The sequence below is a fragment of the Pongo pygmaeus genome, chromosome 13 (genome assembly GCF_028885625.2).
Source record: "Pongo pygmaeus isolate AG05252 chromosome 13, NHGRI_mPonPyg2-v2.0_pri, whole genome shotgun sequence".
Lineage (NCBI taxonomy): Eukaryota > Metazoa > Chordata > Mammalia > Primates > Hominidae > Pongo > Pongo pygmaeus.
Genome location: NC_072386.2, coordinates 95,002,636 through 95,020,870, shown reverse-complemented (window position 1 = coordinate 95,020,870; position 18,235 = coordinate 95,002,636). Strand labels below are relative to the sequence as shown.

The 18,235-nt window shown below is 37.9% G+C and overlaps 1 protein-coding gene across 1 annotated transcript; it reads left to right on the top strand.

Annotated features, from left to right (window-relative positions):
* Positions 1–15,713: 15,713 nt before the first annotated feature.
* Positions 15,714–16,670, top strand: LOC129044468 (olfactory receptor 13C9). The gene has a single exon (XM_054502394.1). The coding sequence runs from the start codon at positions 15,714–15,716 to the stop codon at positions 16,668–16,670; it is 957 nt and encodes a 318-aa protein (XP_054358369.1).
* The last annotated feature ends 1,565 nt before the right edge of the window (positions 16,671–18,235 follow it).

The window sequence follows — 18,235 nt, the reverse complement described above, 5'->3', positions numbered from 1 at the left end:
ATACAAAAAATTAGCCGGGCGTGGTGGTGGGCGCCTGTAATCCCAGCTACTCAGGAGGCTGAGGCAGGAGAACGGCGTGAACCCCGGAGGCGGAGGTTGCAGTGAGCTGAGATTCGGCCACTGCACTCCAGCCTGGGCAACACAGCGAGACTCTGTCTCAAAAAAAAAAAAAAAAAAAAAAAAAAAAAAGAGAATAGTTGTTTTTTCTGCTACCTATGCTGACATTCCTCTGAAGGAATATTAGAATTTTGCTTCTGATTTTTTTTAACTGAGTCGGGTTTTTCCATATATGCTGCAAACTGAATTTCCTACTAAATACAGAAACATTACTCCAAAGTGTTTTTAGCATATACTCTAAAAATCATCATCCAATATTTGCAATTACTTTAAAATTTGTTCTTAAAAATTGAATATGAGTTTGTAGTACAGGATTGGGGCAAACATACAGAACAAGAATAGTGATAATATCTTAGGCAACATTATTACATAATTATAACTCACTCGCTACCCAGGGTAAAATTTTTATGGGGGAAAAATATTTAGAATAAAGTTATTTATTGTTTCTGAACCAGAGAGAAAGAATTAGTGCTCTTTAAAAGAAGTTTAGTCATTGACAGTAATCTCGTGTCAATTGATTATCAGAGAATAATGTATACTGATATGCTTTTTTGTCTTACTCAACCCAATGACCTCTGCAGTATATTTTATTCAATCTTTTTTTCCCCTGGTTTCGCCTATACTAAAAGATGTTCTGAGGCCAGATGCAGTAGCTTATGCCTATAATCTCAGCAGTTTGGGAGGCCAAGGTGGGTGGTTAACTTGAGCTCAGGAGTTCCAGACCAGCCTGGGCAATGTGGCAAAATCCTGTCTCTACTAAAAGAAAAAAAAAAAATCTGGGCATGGTGATGCATGCTTGTAATCCCAGCTACTTGGGAGGCTGAGGTGGGAGGATCACTTGAGCCTAGGAGTTGGAGGCTGCAGTGAGCCCAGATTGTATCACTGCACTCCAGCCTGGGTGACAGAGGGAGACCCTGTCTCAAAAAACAACAACAAAAAAAGGATTATCTGATATTATACCAAAAGTATTTGGAATTGTGGTTTGGGGGATGAAATAATATATAAAGTTCATTTCTTTTAGTTTGAATACTTGGACTTTTATTTTTATTGTTCTTTTAAAATTTAAATTAATTAGTTCATTCAGCAGTTTATTGCTGCCTACTATTTTAAATTAACATGGCATTGGACTTCATAAAGAGAACAGTGAGCCATGGTCCTGCCATTGAGAAGATTTCAGAAACTAACAAATGGTTATAGCATAAAAGAAAGAACACTGGAGCAGAAGTAAAGGTGTGGGTAGCATAGAGGAGGGAATAAGTATTAGGTTGGTGCAAAAGTAATTGCTGATTTTTTTTTTCTTCATTTTTTTGAGATGGAGTCTCACTGTGTCACCAGGCTGGAGCGCACTGGCGCGATCTCAGCTCACTGCAACCTCCACCTCCCGGGTTCAAGTGATTCTCCTGCCTCAGCCTCCCGAGTAGCTGGGACTACAGGAGCACACCACCATACCCAGCTAATTTTTGTATTTTTAGTACAGACAGGGTTTCACCATGTTGGCCAGGATGGTCTTGATCTCTTGACCTCATGAGCTGCCCACCTCGGCCTCCCAAATTGCTGGGATTAAAACTGTGAGCTACTGCACCTGGCCTGTTTTTGCTGTTTTAATGACAGTATTGGAAGGCTTTGCAGAGGATATGACAATTTGCCCATCTCTTCTGAGATTTTACCAGAGAAGAAGGAGAAATGTGATCATGAAGAGGAAGTGGCAGGTACCGTTGCACTTAGGTGTGAAAGAGCTTGAAATAATTGTGTAAATACATACAGAATGGAACACAGTATGTGGAAAGGGGGATGGAGGCAATATGGGCATGGACAGAAAAGGGTGAAGTATGTAGCTAGAAATGTAGGTGAGGGCCAGATAAGGTCCCTGGGTAAAAAAACAATTAAGCGTAAACAAATAAATATATAAAAGGTATTCCAAAGAGGGCAGACAAATATGTTTTATTTGTTAAGGACTTATGTTGTCTTTTCTTGGAAAGGCTTAGTTATAAATATTTTTTGTCTGACTCCCATAACTTTACATGTACTTCTTAGATTACTTCTCTTTATATTTTTATGAAGTCACAGTCATTTTCTTAAAGAGAAATATTATATTATTAATGTTGAAACTTCTTTCTAATGCTGAAATTTTGTTTCTAGACATAATCATCCTTTCTTTTATTCTATTTATATTTAAAACTCTTGCCTCAAAATATGTGAGCTTATTTTGTACATGAACTCAAAGATGTCAGTTTCTCATCATTTTTCCAGCACCAGGGTCTACTCATAGTGATCAATTTTTTCATAGTCCCAAGCACCTCTATATTCCCCAGGCTATAGATGATAAGATTGAGCATGAACATTACTACCCCACAGAACAGGTCAACTAGTTTCTCTGAAGTAATGCCATCAGATGTTGCCTTTATGTACATGAAGAGGATTGTCTGATGAAACACAATCACCACTGTTATGTGGGCTGAACAGGTGGAAGAGACCTTTTTCCTTCCTTCAGCTGAATTGATTTCAGTACAGCGTAGATGGTGAAAATATAAAAAACTGAATATAAAGAACTGAAATGGTAATAGTAAAGTAAAAGAAAAGTTTACTTCACCCAATATTATTATATTCTCATTCAAGGAAATATCTATGCAGGCCAGATGCATTAACTATAATATTTTACAAAAATGATTAATGACATGTTTTCCACAAAAGTGCATTCATATGTAACTATTAATACATTTTGTGCCAGTCTGTTGAGAAATCCTAATTCATAAGAGACAGCAGCCATGAAAACACAAAGCAACTTATTTATTTTATTTTATTTTATTTTTTATTATATTATTTTTTGAGACAGAGTTTCGCTCTTGTTGCCCAGACTGGAGTGCAGTGGCATGATCTTGGCTCACTGCAACCTTGGCCTCCTGGGTTCAAGTGATTCTCCTGCCTCAGCCTCCCAAGTAGCTGGGATTACAGGTGCCCGCCACCGCACAGGGCTAATTTTTTGTATTTTTAGTAGAGATAGGGTTTCATCATGTTGGCCAAGCTGGTCTCGAACTCCTGACCTCCGGTGATCCACCAGCCTCGGCCTCCCAGAGGGCTGGGATTATAGACGTGAGCCACCATGCCCAGCCAAAGCACCTTATTTATGATCAGAGGGTATCTCAGGAATTTGCTGATGACCACACAGTTATCATATGCCATCACTGCTAGGAGCACACACTCCGTGGACCCCATGGAATAGAAGATAGACATTTGTATAATACAATCTGTGAAAGAGAGTTTTTTTTCCTTCTGATAGGAAGTTTGTCAGGATTGAGGGAGTAAAAAAGGATATAAGCAAGATATCCAGGAAGGAGGGATTGCCATGGAATAAATATAGGTGGGAAACAAGGAGTATTTGGATAATCTAGATTCTGTTCCCCAAGAGGGTCACTGGAGTACACCGCTAAGCATGTGACAAAAAGGAGTTTTTGTTAACTTATGAGTATTCAGATAGACTTATGGGAATCTACTCAAACTCAATTGTTCAATTAGTCCTTTCTATGTCCTTTTTCATACCTGGAGTATGAATAATCCAGAAAAGGACACAGCATGTGAGTTAAAGGAGTGGTCCCATATTATGTAAAGTAAGAGGTCATAGAAGTTGGAGGTCCAACAACTATGCTAGTACTAGCTGGAGTAGTGGTAACAGGAATGAGATTAGCTTATGGGATTCCTCTTTTAGCTCATAAAGCAATTGAGCTACATTGGTAGGTCATTAAATATGCAAACTTCTGTATTCCACTTCCTGAGATTGAGCATGAGGTCTGAGGAAGGGAAGAGCTATTTGCATTTTAAACAAGTGTCGGTTATTACCGATACAATTGATCCACAAAGTCCACTTTGAAAAATTAGCATCAGAGAGAGCATACTTTAATCTGATCAACAGACTTATTTATTTGGGTTTATACCATACAAATAATTAACAATACCATTGGTTTAGGATTTTATAGTTTACAAATATGATCACACACATTACTCATTTTATCATCACTATAATTCTCTGAGGGAAATTAAATCTTGAAAGATGAAATTTATTTAAAATTAGAGTAAGTGTGAGTGAGCTGCTATTTAAATCTGAGTTTTCTGATTTTAAATCCCATGTATTTTTTTTAACTATACTTCATTAGGTGGGCATCAGACATCTTTTTAATAATGCTCTCCAGGTTATTCTAATGTGCAACTGAGGAAGAACGTAACTGATTTAGTCAATGTTCTTCTCAAACTTTAATATTCCCAGGAGTCCCCTGGGGAATCTATGTAAAAGATTCTGATTCAGTGGGTCTGACCTGGGTTCTGAGATCTACATTTATTAACATGTTCCCAGGTAATGTTGATGCTGCTTATCTACAGAACACACGTGAGTAGCAAGGTATCTCTGACCGTCTCTCTTTAATACCTTAGAGAGGACCATTGGTGCTTTAATTGTGTGTAGGATAGTAATTAGATAGCTGATGTGAAACAATATTCTGGTGAGACTTGGAGATAAGACTTCTGTATAGCTTATTGCAAACAATTTTGGGTTCTTGATATTTTAGAATTAAAAGCAACCAAATTGCACACAGGAGAGCCTGCCTTTTATTTCTATACATATGAAAGTCATTTTCTCCTACTTGTTAAATTTATTGTTAGGACCAATATTTTCCTGAAGAAAGAATTTTGAGTCAGCTCAAGCATCTGAGTTGTGAACTAAAGAACATAAAGAAAATGATTTTAATTTAAAAAAATTAATGGATAACTATCAGCGGGTGACCTTGTTTGTAGTAAATGCATCACAGAATATCATTTTAAAAACAACTCTGCATCTTCATGGTATCCTATCTCAGCTGCAAAATATATCCCTAGACAAATAAATTAATTGACTCAATAGGTGAGTATACTTAGTATTATAACTTAGTACTTTCAAACAATAGTTTTGGTTATGGTATAGGATTTGCCTTATAATAGTCATTTGCCAATAGGTTATGCTGCTCCTTAATTAAACAATGTTCAACATAGAAGAGAATTTCTAATCCTATTGGCTTTGGAAAGGAGGATTGTCATTGAATTCAAGCTTTCCTAAACTATGCCTGCCTCCAAATAGAGCAGGAAAATGTGGATAGGCCAACATACACTCCTATTTGGTACTATTTATGATTACAATTTGATTGACTATAGGAGTACAGTCTCAGTTGGACAGCAAAATTCTAATAGAGACTTTGAACAAACATCAATAATCTGGGGTTCATACTAAACCTGTTTCAGGGAAGGTATGAATTAAGTGGAAAGCCATTCCTTCTCTTTTAACTTCTCCAAAATGTTTATTCCTATTTTAAAGTTGCTTTAAGAAAATATTTATTTCTTTGCTATTGTGAATAGTGCCGCTATAAACATACGTGTGCATGTGTCTTTATAGCAGCACGATTTATAATCCTTAATAGCAAAGACTTGGAACCAACCTAAATGTCCAACAATGATAGACTGGATTAAGAAAATGTGGCACATATACACCATGGAATACCATGCAGCCGTGAAAAAGGATGAGTTCATGTCCTTTGTAGGGACATGGATGAAACTGGAAACCATCATGCTCAGCAAACTATCGCAAGGACAAAAAGCCAAACACCACATGTTCTCACTCATAGGTGGGAATTGAACAATTAGAACACATGGACACAGGAAGGGGAACATCACACACCGGGGACTGTTGGGGGTGGGGAGAGGGGGGAGGGATAGCATTAGGAGATATACCTAATGCTAAATGACGAGTTAATGGGTGCAGCACACCAATGTGGCACATGTATACATATGTAACAAACCTGCATGTTGTGCACATGTACCCTAAAACTTAAAGTATAATAATAATAAAATAAAATAAAAATTTATTTCATGCTGAGAATAAGGGGGTACATTTGGTACTCGAACATCCTTGAGACAGTTATTCCCAAAGAATTTTACTTGCAAACCTCCCTGTGGAATCCACCCATCTCTTTTGATCCATTTTTTAAAAAAAGGATAATAGCGTAGAGGCCATTATTTGTATTTCTCTTGTAATGCTAGTGTAACTTCTTTAAAAATCAGTTAATAGATTCCAAATGTTTGATCATTGAAAAAGCACTGTGTTTTAATACTTTGTGCTAGAGACTTCTGGCATTTATGTTTTTTTTCTCTAAGGTGAAGTCTTATATTCTGTTTGGGTAAAGATATTGAAAATTTAAGACTATAAAGAGTCCCTAATAAATTATTTTTATAGGACTTGGAGGACTGGATAATTTTGTTATCATTTTTATACTTGTCTACTGTGATGAAGGGGAAATATAAAATCATCATAGTACATTTATTTAGTGGAATATTTGTAACTATTAAAAAACATTTTGAGGAATTTGTATTAATATAAAAACACTTAATATAGTTAAAAGAAAAACAAAAACAGTATTTTGCATTGTTTACAAAACCAAAACCTAAAGCAAGAAAACTTATTCAGAATAAAGGCTGAAAAGAAATATCCAAAAGGCCAGGCGCGGCGGCTCATGCCTGTAATCCCAGCACTTTGGGAGGCTGAGGTGGGCGGATCACGAGGTCAGGAGTTTGAGACCAGCCTGGCCAATATGGTGAAACCCTGTCTCTACTAAAAATACAAAAATTAGCCGGGCACGATGGTGGGTGCCTGTAATCCCAGCTACTCGGGAGGCTGAGGCAGAAGAATAACTTGAAACTGGAAGATAGAGGTTGCAGTGAGCTGAGATCGCACCACTGCACTCCAGCCTAGGCAACAGGAGCGAAACTCGGTCTCAAAAAAAAAAAAAAAAAAAATAGATATCCAAAAAATTTATCTTGGTGTCTTTTCTGAAATTTCTAAGTTTTTAAAATAAATATGGCTACATATGGATAAAAGAAAAATGTAACTCCAAAAAGAATAAATGGAAGCAGGGGCATAATTATATTAGAAAGATGACTCAGCAAAAACTGTCAAATTTGAATTTAAATGGGCAATTTCTTTAGGTATCTGGAGATCACACATAAAGGCTGAGTTGCACTGCGTGCCCATTAGGATGTTTTTCACATCCCAAGTTATATTAGAAGAAATAACTGTACTTTAAAAAATTTTCTGATGGGGGAGTACTTTAATGGACCATTTAATTTTATATAAATATGACCTATGTCCCAGGTTTAATGAAATAGGTTAAAAAAACAGTAACTAAAACTTTGCCAAATAAAGTAAGTGAACAATCTCATTAGCTTGAAACTGTTCTGATATGACTGATTTGGAGGCTTTACTTAAGTAATGCTGGATATAGGATTTAGGGGTCCCTTGCAACTTGGCAAGAAAGAGGAGGGAAAAATGAGTAAAGAGCTTACCTTTTTATTTCTTAAAAAAAGTACATAGTTATGAAACAAAACAAAACACAGAAGTCCAAAACTGCTTTCTTCTTAGGAGGGAAGCTGTATTAGTCTATTTTCATGCTGCTGATAAAGATATACCTGAGACTGTGAAGAAAAAGAGGTTTAATTGGACTTACAGTTCTGCATGGCAGGGGAGGCCTCCGAATCATGGTGGGAGGCAAAAGGCACTTCTTACATGGTGGCAGCAAGAGAAAATGAGGAAGAAGCAAAAAAGAAACCTCTGATAAACCCATCAGATCTCATGAGACTTACTCACTATCATGAGAATAGCACAGGAAAGACTGGCCCCCATGATTCAATTACCTCCCCTACGTCACTCCCACAACACATGCTGGGAGATAGAATTCAAGCTGAGATTTGGGTGGGAACACAGCCAAACCATATAATTCCACTCCTGGCCCCTCCAAATCTCATGTCCTCCCATTTCAAAACCAATCATGCCTTCCCAACGGTCCCCCAAAGTCTTAACTCATTTCAGCATTAATCCAAAAGTCCACAGTCCAAAGTTTCATCAGAGACAAGGCAAGTCCCTTTCACTCACGAGCCTGTAAAATCAAAAGCAAGCCAGTTACTTACTAGATACAATGAGGATACAGACATTGGGTAAATACAACTGTTCCAAATTGGAGAAATTAGCCAAAACAAAGGGGTTATAGAGCCTATGCAAGTCCGAAATCCAGCAGGGCAGTTAAATTTTAAAGCTCCAAAATGATCTCCTTTGACTCTGGTCTCATATCCAGGTCACACTGATGCAAGAAGTGCATTCCCATGGTCTTGGGCAGCTCCGACCCTGTGGCTTTGCAGAGTACAGACTCCTTCTCAGCTACTTTCACAGGCTGGTATTGAGTGTCTGTGGCTTTTCCAGGCAAATGGTGCAAGCTGTTGGTGGATCTACCATTCTGGGGTCTGGAGGATGGTGGCCCTCTTCTCACAGATCCACTAGGCAGTGCCCCAGTAGGGACTCTGTGTGGGGGTTCCAACCCCACTTTTCCCTTCTGCACTGTGCTAGCAGAGGTTCTCCATGAGCACCCCATCCCTACAGCAAACTTCTGCCTGGGCATCCAGGTGTTTCCATGCATCTTCTGAAATCTAGGCAGAGGTTTCCAACCCCCAATTCTTGACTTCTGTGCACTTGCAGGCTCAATACCATGTGGAAGCTTCCAAGGCTTGAGGCTTACCCCCTCTGAAGCCACGGCCCAAGCTCTTTGTTGGCCCCTTTTAGCTACATCTGGAGCAGCTGGGATGCAGGGCACCAAGTCCCTAGGCTGCACCCAGTGGGGGGTCCCTGGGCCAGCAAAACCATTTTCTCCTAGGCCTCCAGCCTCTGATGGGAGGAGCTGCAGTGAAGACCTCTGACATGCCCTGGAGACAATTTCCCCATTATCTTAGGGATTAACATTCGGCTCCTGGTTACTTATGCAAATTTCTGTAGCCAGCTTGAATTTCTCCTCAGAAAATGGATTTTTCTTTTCTATCACATTGTCAGGCTGCAAATTTTCCAAACTTTTATGCTCTGCTTCCCTGATAAAACTGAATGCCTTTAATAGCACCCAAGTCACCTATTGAATGCTTTGCTGCTTAGAAATTTCTTCAGCCAAATACCCAAAATCATCTCTCTCAAGTTCAAAGTTCCACAAATCTCTAGGGCAGGGGCAAATTGCCACCAGTCTCTTTGCTAAAACATGGCAAGAGTCACCTTTGCTTCAGCTCCCAACAAGTTTCTCATCTCCATTTGAGACCACCTCAGCCTGGACCTTATTATCCATATTGCTATCAACATTTTGGGTAAAGCCATTCAACAAGTCTGTAGGAAGTTCTAAACTTTCCCACATTTTCCTGTCTTCTGAGCCCTCCAAACTGTTCCATCTTCTGCCTGTTACCCAGTTCCAAAGTCGCTTCCACATTTTGGGGAATCTCTTCAGCAATGCCGCACTCTACTGGTACCAATTTACTGTGTTAGTCCATTTTCCCCCTGCTGATAAACACATACCTGAGACTGGGAAGAAAAAGAGTTTTAATTGGACTTACGGTTCCACATGGCTGGGGTCTCAGAATCATGGTGGGAGGTGAAAGGGACTTCTTACTTGGTGGTGGCAAGAGAAAACGAGGAAGAAGCAAAAGCAGAAACCCTTGATAAACCCATCAGATCTCACAATACTTATTCACTATCATGAGAATAGCAGGGGAAAGACATGCCTTGGTGATTCAATTACCTCCCACTGGGTCCTTCCCACAACATGTGGGAATTCTAGGAGATACAATTCAAGTTGAGATTTCAGTGGGGACACAGCCAAACCATATCAGAAGCTTAGCCACATGGTGACAGATCAGAACTTAACAAGATGGCCAGGAAGCAATTCCTTGTGATCTGGGATGGTTTTCGCATCACCTCCTCCCATTGTAAATTAGATAAGATTTTTATGCCAATAAATCTAGGGAATAGAGATATTATCTGTTTAGGTGAATTTTTTGGAAATGTTTACAGTATGGAGTGAGATGAAGTTACAAATTAGCTTCTGGAGTAACAATAAAAAAGCTAAATAGCTTCTACATTTCTGTCATATGATTTAAACATTTCTGAATTTGTTGTGAATTTCAAAATGCCACCCACATTTACAATAACATCTAAATTCCAATTTCAGAGCAAAATACAGTTATTTCTAGACTAGTTGTACATAAAACTTGTTTTTTCTTTTTTTTTATTATACTTTAAGTTCTAGGGTACATGTGCACAACGTGCAGGTTTGTTACATATGTATACATGCGCCATGTTGGTGTGCTGCATCCATTAACTCGTCATTTACGTTAGGTATATCTCCTAATGCTATCCCTCCCCCCTCCCCCAACCCCACGACAGGCCCCAGTGTGTGATGTTCCCCTTCTTGTGTCCAAGTGTTCTCATTGTTCAATTCCCACCTATGAGTGAGAACATGCGGTGTTTGGCTTTTTGTCCTTGCGATAGTTTGCTGAGAATGATGGTTTCCAGTTTCATCCATGTCCCTACAAAGGACATGAACTCATGCTTTTTTATGGCTGCATAGTATTCCATGGTGTATATGTGCCACATTTTCTTAATCCAGTCTATCACTGATGGATATTTGGGTTGGTTCCAAGTCCTTGCTATTGTGAATAGTGCCACAATAAACATATGTATGCATGTGTCTTTATAGCAGCATGACTTATAATCCTTTGGGTGTATACCCAGTAATGGGATCACTGGGTCAAATGGTATTTCTAGTTCTAGATCCTTGAGGAGTCGCCACACTGTCTTCCACAATGGTTGAACTAGTTTACAGTCCCACCAACAGTGTAAAAGTGTTCCTATTTCTCCACATCGCTCTAGCACCTGTTGTTTCCTGACTTTTTAATGATTGCCATTCTAACTGATGTGAGATGGTATCTCATTGTGGTTTTGATTTGCATTTCTCTGATGGCTAGTGATGATGAGCATTTTTTCATGTGTCTGTTGGCTGCATAAATGTCTTCTTTTGAGAAGTGTCTGTTCATATCCTTCGCCCACTTTTTGTTGGGGTTAATTTAACAAAAACAAATTAAATGACATAATATCTATAAAACCCTTATAATGATGCCTGGAAATTTGTATTCTATTATTATTATTGTTAATAATGAAGACTTAATGTAGCCTGAGTTCTTTCTACTGTACTACATACGAGATGACATGATAGGATGAACAAAGGTCTGGACCAAGTGATTAGAATATATTTGGAGAAAGGATCTCAGCAGTATATAGTAATAGATTGAAAATGGGATAAGACATGTCTTCAAGACTTCTGATTGGTTATGTAAATTACAATAATTGGTCTCATATAATTAAGTCTTTAGGGCATTATTCTTGAAATTTCTAAAAGTTTTGAATATCTTTTGCCTGAAGCAATTTAAAGTTATCACTTAGAAATTTGCAGAAGTCCCTGAGAGCAAGAAATATTTAAATTGCCTCCCTGAGCCCAAGGAAGATTCTTTAGAGAATTTCCTGGGCCTTCTCAATGGGACAATGTTTCCATCTGGGCTTCAAGGGAAAATGAAATGTGCCATATTCACAAATTGAACTGCCCAATATTTTCTTCTCCTCTTACTTTTGAACTAGCAGATCCAAATTACCCTTCCTTTGTAAATATATCTGATGTAATGTATGCTGTTTTGAAACAATTTAGATATAATACCTTTGTTATCAATGTTTTACAGATAATATACCCTGTGTCATTATGGCTTCCAAACAGTAATCCCTTCTTCAGAAATTCATCAGCTTCACAGAAAATTTTGTTGAACAGCCTAAAAATAGAAGATCAAGGCAAAACAATCTGCTGTGTATTGCAACCTAGGAAGTGAGCCGACCTTCCATTTAGAGGTAATTGTTGAAGCCATACTACTAACACAAATCGAAGGTGGGGTGGTGGTTAGCCTTATGAAATAAATTGAAATAAGCCATGTCTTTTGAAAATGTAGTATTTCTTATTAGAGAAAGTGTATAATCCAAGAGGATTTTTTCAGATATAGTTAGAAAATTGAAAAAAAGAAAAAATATTATCAAAAGACTACTTGCATATCCAAAGTAATTTGAGCATTCCAAACAGATGATGTTTAGGTTTATAGTTGTTTTCATGAACAGTCCTTCTCTGTAGAAGGATAGGTTTATAATTTCTAACTGGGAATAAAGATTCATTGGTCAAAATACAGTTTTGTGGTCCTCACTTTATTACAAGCACACGTATATGCATCTAAAAGTATCATCTCTCTTCTGTTGCCCAATAAGCTGCCAAACTGTACTCTTGGTCCAGAATGCAAAGCAGTCTGTTACCACCAAAGTTCTGATTTTGTGGCCATTTAAATCACAGCACCAATTCAGTTCGATTTTGTTCAGTTTAGCAAATGTTCGTCCAATACTAATCATGAGTAGACAATGTTCTAGCATGGTCCCTGTCCCATAACCTCTAACTAGGCATACTATTTGAAACACAAACACTTTATTACTTGTTCTTGAATATATCTTTGAATTTGTGAAAATGCAAATGAAGAGGAGCAATGAGTTAATAGGAAGAATTTTGGCTTCTTATGCTTACATGAGTATTTTGGAGATGTTTGAATATTTTTAATTTTTTTTGTTGCTGGTAATGCATTTGTATGGTGACTTTAGATGTAACATTTGTGAGATACACGCACACATTTAGGTTTTAGATGAATGAACTGAAATAGCCTCTATTTAAAAATGTCACCCTACACATTCCTTGTTTTAAATTGCAATGGACTTTTATTATAATGGTATAACACTGTTCACTGCAAAGTGAGTAGACTTTGGTATAATGTGCATCCATCTCATATCATGAATGTGATAAAAAATAGGTTGACTTAGATGAAAGGAGACTTGATATATGAGAAAGTGTGACTGATGAAATTCCAAAGATACTTGTGCAGCGGTTGATCCTGGGGACAGAGACATAAAAGAACTTGAGAGAAGAACAAGTCAGTAGAAGATAAGAAGAAACAAAAATAGTGCTTACTACATGCTATGTACTTTACATGCTTTGCCAATTTATTCTCCCGAGAACTCCATTATAAGCCTATTAAGACCCCCATGTTATAGATGAAGATAGTGAGATTCAGAGAATTTATAAATTGCCCATGGTCACAGCTAGTAACTGGCCAAGATAGGACTTAAGTACATGTTCTCTCTATTAGACAAAGTGGACTTGACACAATAATAGCTGCATCGTGACAGTGGTTAGAAGAATGTTTCTTACCATGAAATTGCTTCTCAGTCATAATTTAACAGGGAATTGGAATTGAGGTGGCATTATTTGTAACATAGCATTAAAAAAGTGAATCTAGGATTTAGATAAAAAAGGATGTATTTCTAGAATATAAAAGAATCCCAAAGTGTAAAAACTGGAGTCAATGGAAATAAGGGCAAAATAGGCTGAAAGGAGAAATACCCCTATAATGGCCAAAGGCAGATCTGGTTAGTCAGAAGCTGGTTGAAGTAAGTTCAAACAACTCAATTTAGACCTTAAACTTGTGCCAAGTTTTGTGAATAAAGAAAAATGGCATATGTATTAAGCGCCTGGTTTGTTTTCAGAAATTACTTTTGTTTTGTGAACTAAGTGGAGGATTTTCATCAATGGACAATGATACTACTGGAAATTTGTTTTTGTAGAGGGGTAGTGGGGTTGGGAGAAATGACTGTTCCTGAGGAAAAACTAAGAGATAGCTTGAGACTTTCTGAGGCAAGGTTAAGCAAAATCCACCATTCCCAATTCCCAGGGAATGGCTATTTTCCAGTGGATATTTTCCTGCAGTATCACCTAAAGTGAGATGTGCCGTTACAACATGTCTCTTTTGTCATAGTCTTTCTTTGCATCATGTTCAGTTGGACTTAGGCAGCAACCAATTAAAATGGCAACTAAAAGGTGTTTGCATTAGAGAATGAGAAGAGAAACCAGTTACTGGGAGACAATATATGCAAATCACATGATAAATAACTCATACAAAAAATATATAAAGAACTCTCAAAACTCAACAAGAAAAAAAACCTCAATTAAAAATGAGCAATAGAACCAGCATGGTGGTGCATGCCTGTAGTTCTGTGTTCTGGTTAAGTTGGTAGTTACATGAATCTGTAGTCCCAGATACTCAGAGGCTGAGGTGGGAGAATGGCTTGAGGCCAGGAGTTTGAGGACAGCCTGGGAAAAATATCGAGACCCTCATTTGTTAACAAAAAAAGGGGGCAAAAGATACTTTACTAAGAATGGAAAAACATCATCAGTCATCAAGGAAATGTAAAATAAAATCATAATTAAATATGACTATTAGAATGGATATATCTATTAGAATGGATAAAAAATTACTGACAATGTTAAATGATGAGATAGGAAGCAAGTGGAACTCTCATACATTGTTGGTTGAAATGCAAAACTGGTACAGCCACTCTGGAAAACTCTTTGGCAGCTTCTTATACATTTAAACATGCTTATTGTCTCATTCCTGGATATTCTAAAAAAAATGAAAGCTTATGGTCATACAAAAATTGGGGCAGAAATATTTATAGTAGCTCTATTCATAATTGCCCCAAACTGGAAACAATCCAAATGTCCTTCAAAAGGTGAACAGATAGGCAAAATACAGTAATCTACTCAATAGAATACTATTTAGCAATAATAACTTGAATGGATCTCAGAGGCTTTATCTAAGTGAAAGAATCCCAACCCCAGTGGCTCGTATGACTCTGTTTATATGACATTATGGTAAATGTAAAACTATAGGGATAGAAAATATCAGTGGTTGCCAGGATGTATAGGTAGGTGGAAGAGGTGACTAAGAAAAGAATATCACAAAGAAGTGTTTTGGGTAATAGAAGAGTTCTGTGTTGTGGTTATGGCCGTGGTTATATGAATCTATACATGTTTTAAAATTCATAGAACCATACCCTAGAAGATAAAAAGTCAGTTTATGGTATGACATCTAACTGTATGATAATTTTAAAAAACAACAAAAAAATTCCACCCCTAACCAAAGAAAAAGGTGTTTGCACTTTAACATGAAGATTTCATATTATTGGGCTTTACATGAATTGGTCGTGTTCTCTGGATAATCAGGAACGCAGTAATCACTGGTTGGGTTCATTTCTGATGATTCTCCCTCCAGATTGACACACGTCTTTCAGTGTTGGAATACACATGGGTTATTGTTGAGTTCTCCTGACCTGGGAGTGAGGTTTTAAAGTAAATTACCAAATCTCTTATGCAATACACTCTGTATTGCTTTTATAATTCATTAAAAAACCTCAGGCAAGTATGGGCCACAAACAGGTAGTCTTGGAGCCTAGGCTGTGCTACATATTAGTTATATGACTTTAGGCTGAACTCTCTCACTTTAGGTTTTCTTATCTTTCAAATGATAATGTGGAGTTTAAGTACTGTGAAAAAAAAATCACAAAGTTCCTGGCCAAGAATGAGTGATCAATATCATAAGGTTTCCCCTCATATTTCTCTTCCTGCATTGTTAGTTCTTTTCATTCCCTTTCCCTATATTCCTTTCTCCTCTTCCCTATTTTCTCTTTCTTCAATACTTTTATTGGGTTCATGGCAAATTTTTATATTAGTACATTGGGATACTTGGATTTACCATGTAAATAAATTATATTAATTTTTTTGACTTCTTACAGGTAAAAGAGAGACATTTAAATGGAATGGGAAAACCAAACCATTCTGGTGGAATTTTTTCTGAAGGGACTTTCTGGTCACCCAAGGCTTGAGTTACTCTTTTTTGTGCTAATCTTCATCATATATGTGGTCATCCTTCTGGGGAATGGTACTCTCATTTTAATCAGCATCTTAGACCCTCACCTTCACACCCCTATGTACTTCTTTCTGGGGAACCTCTCCTTCTTGGACATCTGCTACACCACCACCTCTATTCCCTCCACGCTGGTGAGCTTCCTTTCAGAAAGAAAGACCATTTCCTTTTCTGGCTGTGCAGTGCAGATGTTCCTTGGCTTGGCCATGGGGACAACAGAGTGTGTGCTCCTAGGCATGATGGCCTTTGACCGCTATGTGGCTATCTGCAACCCTCTGAGATATCCCATCATCATGAGCAAGGATGCCTATGTACCCATGGCTGTTGGGTCCTGGTTTGCAGGGATTGTCAACTCTGCAGTACAAACTACATTTGTAGTACAATTGCCTTTCTGCAGGAATAATGTCATCAATCATTTCTCCTGTGAAATTCTAGCTGTCATGAAGATGGCCTGTGCTGACATCTCAGGCAATGAGTTCCTCATGCTTGTGGCCACAATATTGTTCACATTGATGCCACTGCTCTTGATAGTTATCTCTTACTCATTAATCATTTCCAGCATCCTCAAGATTCACTCCTCTGAGGGGAGAAGCAAAGCGTTCTCTACTTGCTCAGCCCATCTGACTGTGGTAATAATATTCTATGGGACCATCCTCTTCATGTATATGAAGCCCAAGTCTAAAGAGACACTTAATTCAGATGACTTGGATGTTACCAACAAAATTATATCCATGTTCTATGGGGTGATGACTCCCATGATGAATCCTTTAATCTACAGTCTTAGAAACAAGGATGTGAAAGAGGCAGTAAAACACCTACTGAACAGAAGGTTCTTTAGCAAGTGAGTGCAAAATGTACTGGAGTGTGAACACACTTGATATTGTTGAAACTTCAGAATTATGTTAGAATTTTGGATACTTTTACTGTTTTTCTGCATTTTCATGTATTATGTTAAAATAATGAGATACAGCATTTCAAAATTATTGCATGTCCACTCTAGAGAATTTGCAAGATACAGGGCAGGAGGATGAAGAAGACAGAGGGGTTACCTATTACTCTAATAGTGGGAAATGGCTACTTTTCAACATTTTGAACAGTATCTTTTGTGTTATGGTTTTTTTATTTTTGCTGTATTGGAATTGAGTGTGATGTGCCTTTTTGTGTTCACTTTTCTACATAACGTTATTTCATAGGCAACATTTCATTGAATCTTTCAAAATAAATAAAGCCCTCTGTTGTAGAAAAAGCAAAACAGAAAAAACCCAATATACTGCACTCACATTTTCCAGTGGCAAGCCTTGTGTTATAGTTTCACATTAATCTCCAGATCCTGTTGAGTCATTAAATACTATTTTCGTGTTCTGTATTTAAATATTTTTGTGGGAAGCTGAGTATTTGGGACTATCAAAGGGCAGTAGATGAGTAGAGTTTAAAAGCAGGGCCTATGCAATCAATCGGGATATCCTGCTTTATGGTCTTTCTTTGCTTTAACTTATTTGTTGGCTTTAGCATAAAGAACATTTTGCAAAATTAAAAATAGTTTTGAAAATCAGTCTACTGGTCCAGATAATAATGTGGACCAGTTTTGGGTTGAATGGAGTGTCCCATCAATGCCCATTTAGAAGATGCCCGATTTCTTTGCTATCCCGAGGGAATTCCAATATTTTTCCAAGTCTTAGAAGAATGTCCAGCTGGGCGCGGTGGCTCACGCCTGTAATCCCAGCACTTTGGGAGGCCGAGGCGGGCGGATCACGAGGTCAGAAGATCGAGACCATCTTGGCTAACACGGTGAAACCCTGTCTCTACTAAAAATACAAAAAATTAGCCGGGCGCGGTGGTGGGCGCCTGTAATCCCAGCTACTCAAGAGGCTGAGGCAGGAGAATGGCATGAACTCGGGAGGCGGAGCTTGCAGTGAGCCAAGATAGCGCCACTGCAGTCCGGCCTGGGCGAAAGAGCGAGACTCCGTCTCAAAAAAAACAAAACAAAACAAAAACAAAAGAATGACCAAGCTCTTAATTTTTAGTACAAATACTATTCATGTCTTGTCTCTGTTACTAACCAGCTTAATTTGAGGAAGAAGAGGATTAGGGAATGTCAGACATTATCTTGCTTTTCCTTGGTTTTTACGTCAACATTTTACTCTATGTGAAGAACATTTTAAATTTACAGCCCAAGATGAATGACGAAGTGTATTCAGGAGTGAACCACCTTCTAGGTAATCAGTTTAGCTGAATCAATTTTTATTAATGGACCAGTGAATTTAGAGTATATTGGGCATAAACATATTTTACGCAGACAAGTAGAATTACCTGCTTGTGGAATCTTTGGGTTTAGTCACTTGATTAATCTTCCCAAGTTCACTTGTTAATTTTAGTGGAAAGAATATTAAACAGTCACAAACTATATTTA